The 5,861-nt window shown below is 42.3% G+C and overlaps 1 protein-coding gene across 1 annotated transcript; it reads left to right on the top strand.

Moving 5' to 3' along the window:
• The first annotated feature begins 210 nt into the window (after window positions 1-210).
• LOC114922178 (acetolactate synthase-like protein) lies at window positions 211-4,721 on the top strand. The gene is made up of 4 exons (XM_029284063.1): window positions 211-266; window positions 630-663; window positions 2,244-2,349; window positions 4,248-4,721. The coding sequence occupies exons 1-4, from the start codon at window positions 211-213 to the stop codon at window positions 4,424-4,426; spliced, it is 375 nt and encodes a 124-aa protein (XP_029139896.1). The 3' UTR covers window positions 4,427-4,721.
• Window positions 4,722-5,861: the final 1,140 nt, after the last annotated feature.

Here is a 5,861-nt window from a genome sequence, read left to right as displayed (position 1 = left end):
TCAAGTTGGCATGCCAGGTCTTTGGTGTACTCTGCTACAGCTCTGTGCCCTTGCTTTATAGTTTTAATGCAGTCTCTGGCTTTTTGGTCAGCGAGAGGATCCTCAAATCAGCAGCGGAGCGCGGTCATAAAACAATTGAAGTTCGTCAGCTCAGCGTTCGCATTGTGGAGAGTCACCATCCAGCAAGTAGCTGCTCCTTCCAGTGCCAACATGACACACCGCACCTTGGCACCTTTGGTAGGGATGTCTGGCCTGTACTCCTACATGTAAGTTAGAATGTGGGCCAGGAAAAATCCCAGTTGTTGAGAGTCCCCATCAAACTTCACACCCAGCGGTAGGACTTTCTTCATGGGCTTGTGGTTCCAGCAACCCCCAGTGCTGTGGTTCTGATAGGCCTCTCGGCATTGCTTCCATAGTTGCAGTGCCCTGGCTGGGGTTGCTGAGACTCCCGCCGTGGTGTCTAATGGTGAGGCTCTCCTGCCATCCTCCTCAAAGGCCATCCTGGCTTGGGTCTTGCGTGCCTTGAGGCTCTGGAATGCTTCCATCATGGAGCGCATGGCTTGCTTCATGAGGAAGTTGGCGTGATTGACTTCACCATTTTCTTTCTGTTCATCTCCGAGCTCTTCCAGCTCCACTTGCCATTTGCGTCATCGGCTGCCTCAGGTGAGAGTTACTCCTTTAGTTCTCCCTTCCCAATCATCTTTCTTCCTGACACCAATGGACCATCTGGTCTCCCAGGCTGGCGACCTCCATCCATCTGGAAAGATCCGTTCTGGGGTTAGCCTTGGTAGAGGCTTCGCCCCAGCACTCAGCTTCCTTTTGGTCACTTCCTTGTGCAGACATTCCTTGCATGGTCTCCAAAGTAGAGATGGGTGCCTCTCCAGGTTGGCGACTATTGCAGATTCCGCTTAATGTAAGGACCTGCCTCAATTGGCCCTCTTAGGAAGGTACAACTCTTGACGCCATGTGGTTAATCAAAGTCAAGCAGAATCTACATTCCGGTGCAAAGCACCAAGTTATTCTTCCCACTTTGAAACCGAACCCTCCTGACCACCAGTCCTACAAGGTTGTTTTGAGAACGCAAGGTTGTTTTGAGAATGCTGAGGTACAGGATAGATAACGGGTCATCCTCAGGATGCAGCAACCTTGGAGTCAGGCTGGAACCAGCTGGGAAGAAATCCATTCCGTCTCCGAAGATGGAGACATGCAAACAATGTTCCCAGGAGTATCCTCCTCCCCCGTCCACCAGAATGGCAGGGTACCCAAAAAGGGGACCTGGCAATTTCCCAGTTGAAACTATGGTTAAGTCTGACCATGTATTTTGAAATTAAAGAGCTTTCATTATGTCTTCTGATTGCTATATGATTTCATGGATGTGTTCTGCTAGTCTTCTGGCTGTTTGTTCTATGTAGTGGCTGTTGCAGTCTTTTATACTGTATGTTGTGGATGACTCCTGTTTTTTCTTCTGGGCTGCTGAGTCAACAGACTATTATAACCACATGGCATCAGCATAGCACACAAACCACAAACCAACTAAAGTCCACCAAAACATCCTAAGTAAACCAAAAGATCCAACAACCCCAGAACAATACAGAGGAGTCGTTATCTTTAAAACCATATATGGAAACAACACTGGGATACATTATGAAATGCTTTTCCAGAATTGAATCTTCCTGTCTGGTCTGGTCATCTAGAGAGGACCTGCTGAAACAGTCTCCCCTTCTCAAGAAGTACAGGGATCTGAATAAAACAATAGACATTACTCCACTTTGTAGAACAAAGTATGCGAGGCTCCCATCTTATTTACTTTCTGCCAACAAGTTAAATCTGGATCATTCCAGCACACCTTATCCTTGGCTGATTGGGCGACAGTACTTTCCTTGGGTTTTGAGTTTAATTTTATTATTTTCCTTGGCATTTGTTTATGCTCCCAAGAGTCTTTCAAGATTGGGGACAGTTATAATCAAAGTCAAGTGTAGAGTAGAGTAAAGTAGAGTAGAGGTCCCCAACCCCTGGTTTGTGGCCCGCTAGCTGTCCATGGCCCATTGGAAACCAGCAGGTGAGCATGCAGAGCTCCATTTGCGCATGTGTGGGATTAGGTTGCGTGCGTGAAACCATTCCCCACTGCCCACTGCTGCCGTGGCTCGTCTACTGAGTGACAAAGGTTGGGGACCACTGGAGTAGAGAATAGCTCCCTCCCTTAATCACTTTTTCAGTTTAACATAGTTATTCCACTCTTTCAGATACCTGTTATTGCCCTTGTGGGGAATGATGCCTGCTGGACTCAAATTTCCAGGGAGCAAGTGCCCTTGTTGGGTAGCAATGTAGCCTGCGCTCTGGATTACTTAGGTGAGTTAATAGCCTGCATAATCTCATGTTCTTATGTTACCTAGAAATACAGGTGGTATGAAGGCAAAAGAGCCTGGGCTCTCAGGGAGGACCAGCAAAAGAGCATTTAGTTCAGCCTCTTGGCTTGCAACAAATTCTGCTTCTGTCCCAAATTTCTGATGTGATTTCAAATGGAACTGATCCCTACTAAGTACATCTGTTGGATTAAAACTAGAATGAACACCAGGATCTCAGACTCCCAGGCTGGCTTTATACCATGTATTTTGTTCAAGTTGATAAAAGTCTCTAAGCACCTACAAAGATAAGCTTCTGTTTTCATCCTATAATATAGAGAGTATGTGTATCCTTCTTGTCTGGAGTATTTACAGATAAATAATTTGTATTATTTATAATTTGCAAATAATATTTATAAAGCTTATTTATTCAATAAAAACTGAATCTGATGCAGATAATCCTTGCTTAGCAACCAAAATTGAGACCAGCAGTTCTGTTGCTAAATGTTGCAGTCATTAAGTGGAAGATCACATGAACTTAATGGGCTTATGATGTCACTTTCCATTGGGTTGTTAAGCAAAAATATTATGTGACCATAACATACAATTTTACTTCCGTGGTCTCTGTTAGCTCTGCTTGTTGCAAGCTGGTTGGGATGCAAGTGAATAGCAATCATGTGACCGTGGGTGGCTGCAGCAGTTGTAAATGTGTACCAGTTGCAAAGCACGTGCATGAAAATCACATGACCACAAGCCACTGTGATGGGTTGTAAATATGAGGATTGGTCTCAAAGCTATGTTTTATATCATGGAAACTTTGAAGTATTAAGGCAGCCAATAAGTGAGGACTACCTGTATCCAGCTTCCTCACCCTCCCGTGTATCATGTATTTTATCTTTTTTAAACAAAGCATGCACAATTCCTTTCTTCATCCTTTTCTTTATACAAGGCTTAAACCCTCTAATAAAAGTTAGAAGTTAAGACCAGGGCTTTTCAACCAGTGGTATGGGTACCACCTGTGGTACATTGGCACCTGGCAGGTGGTACGCGACCATCCTAGAAAAGTGGTAGCTGGGGAGGGGAATGAGCTGAACCAGTGGCAGCACCACACAAGTCTGAGTGAGAGATGCTGGAGCTGCAAGGCTGTCAGGGCTCAGTGGAAGCGCCAGGATCAGCTCCAGGCTCCAGCTGGAGCGCGGCGCTGATCCTGGCGCTTCTGATGAGCCCAGAAGAAGCGCCAATCAGCTGGAATGTTGCAGCATCTCCAGGGTCTTGTGATTTACATTCAGATGCTTGGCAACTGATTCATATTTATGACAGTCACAGTGTCCCAGGGTCATGTGAAGTGACCAAAACCTGCTGCAACCACCCAGCAGACGGGGGGGAATACAAACGAAACACCCCCCACCCCACCCCCGCTGCCAATCCTCAACAGAAATGCTCACAACAATGAAAACCTCAGATAGGAGGAAGAGCACCGCCAGGTGGGCAGGCAGGTGTCTTGCTCGGCTGTGGCTTGGGGGGCACTTTTTTCAGTGCCATTGTAACTTCGAACAGTCACTAAGCGAACTGTTGTAAGGTGAGGACTACCTGTACTTTATCACTTTTTTCCTTTTTTTTTTTTTTTGGTCATCAAGTTTTTGACACTTTGCTAGGCGACTGGTGGTACTCGGATATTGCCATATCCTAAAAGTGGTACAATGGGTGAAAAGGTTAAAAAGCCCTCGTTAAGACGGTATGGTGGATAGATACTTAAAGATGACCTTGCAGTAGCAAAGCTTGTCGGGGAGAGGGGTGTTGCCAACTTGGTTCCCAATCTAAATTCTTTAGAGAGAAGGTTCCCTGTAGGATTTGCATAAAGCATGCTTTCTCCCATGTTGATGAGTGATGATTTTTTCTTTGCAGATTATCATGTGGTGGCGGACGGTTTAGGAGGGAAAGGTTTGCTGCTCACACGCAAGAATGAGGACCAAATGGATGACATCATCCGGATAGCACAATCCAAATGCAGGAGTGGACAGCCCATCCTTCTCAATGCATTGATTGGGAAAACAACCTTCCGTGAAGGCTCCATTGCTATGTAGACTGTGGCTGTGGCTGCAGTACCTGAGAGTTACATGTAACAGGCTCTGGCTGTGTTGAATTGTCATTAAGCTAGGGGTTGGGTCACCCTGAGAGCCAGAATTGCTAGCCATTGTTAATTCTTGCTAAGCTTTTTTATATATATATAAGAAATTTTATTGGATTTTTCATTTTTACATCAAAGTGCTTGAGAAACAACATGGTGATGGGGATATCAATTGTTCAAAGACAAAGTCATACATATATAGCTCAGTTTAGTTCATTAGAAGTTCCCTCTCTGTTTCCCACATATAATATTACATATTAAGATTAATACATTTCTAAACAGAGTTCAATCAATCAAATTAGTCATCAATCACATTTCAGTTATAAAAATGCAAACTGTTTTTAAGCTTTACTAATTTACAATTACCATATTCCAATTAAGGTTAAATAAACATATTATTGACACTTCGGGTGTCCCTCATTTCCCTTTTCCCTAACATAATAATTCTAAGATAAATATATTATTCCAACAACAACATTCTTATGTTTTTCACATATAACCTATTTATTAATCTAATAAATCATTTATTAATACTATTTCTTCTTTTGTCACAATATCTCTTCTTCTTCCTCTATTACAAAATAATTATCTTAAATGAAACAAAAATATCAGTCCAAAAAGTACATTTCTATCTATTTTGAATATATATTCTATCAATCAACCTGTATCTATAAAAAATGTTTTTAACCCCATAAATGAAATTTACCCCTCCAAATACTTATCATCTCTAATACAAGGTATTATTATGGGAAGTATCCTTTTAGAAAATTGACGTACTTCATTTATTATTAGATCAGTCAAAATCTCTAAAGCCTTTTTAACCCATTAAGTGAAATTTTAAACTGCATTTTTAAACCTAACTCTAGCTTTCTTTCTGTGCCAAACTGGTTTCCATAGTGAGGCTTCTACATCGTCAAACCTCAACATTTGAATAAAAGTATTTCTCGATACTTCAGACTGGTCAAGGTTCTCTTCCCTTTCTTCCAATGTCATCTGAATGGTGTAATCAGTTTTATTCCATGTTGTAATTGCTAGTTGATTGTCTACGTTATCACAATTTTCAGTGGCTTGTACCTGGATGTCAAACTCTGTTGTTTTTGGTGGTTCAATTAACTCAGTTAAAGTTATTCTTTGATCATCAAAGTTCTCCATAGATTGTATATAGGGTTATGTAAAATTTGCTCAGTAGTTTCCATGATTTCTCCCAGTGTAAGTTCATAATTGAGTTGTAAGTGTAATTCCTCTGTCTCTTTAAGTTGTATGTCTCGTTGAATAGAGGCATCTTTGGGGTTACTCTGTTCTTCCTCTGTTATTCTTTAGTCTATAGCTTGATCCATTTTTTGAGAGTCAGTTTGTGGTTCTGTAGTATCATCTTTGATTTTTCTCCAAGA

Source organism: Protobothrops mucrosquamatus, unplaced genomic scaffold, assembly GCF_001527695.2.
Source record: "Protobothrops mucrosquamatus isolate PMUCROS unplaced genomic scaffold, P.Mucros_1.0 scaffold352, whole genome shotgun sequence".
Lineage (NCBI taxonomy): Eukaryota > Metazoa > Chordata > Lepidosauria > Squamata > Viperidae > Protobothrops > Protobothrops mucrosquamatus.
The sequence above is the reverse complement of the archived record's forward strand: the minus strand, read 5'-3'. Positions and strand labels throughout refer to the sequence as shown.

What these genes read in the sequence shown, in the direction of transcription:
- LOC114922178 (XM_029284063.1), top strand. Translation starts at nt 211, where the DNA reads ATGACACACCGCACCTTGGCACCTTTGGTAGGGATGTCTGGCCTGTAC. An exon ending in TGCGTCATCGGCTGCCTCAG is followed by an intron (nt 664 to 2,243) that starts GTGAGAGTTACT and finishes CCACTCTTTCAG; the next exon opens with ATACCTGTTATTGCCCTTGT. An exon ending in CTGCGCTCTGGATTACTTAG is followed by an intron (nt 2,350 to 4,247) that starts GTGAGTTAATAG and finishes TTTTCTTTGCAG; the next exon opens with ATTATCATGTGGTGGCGGAC.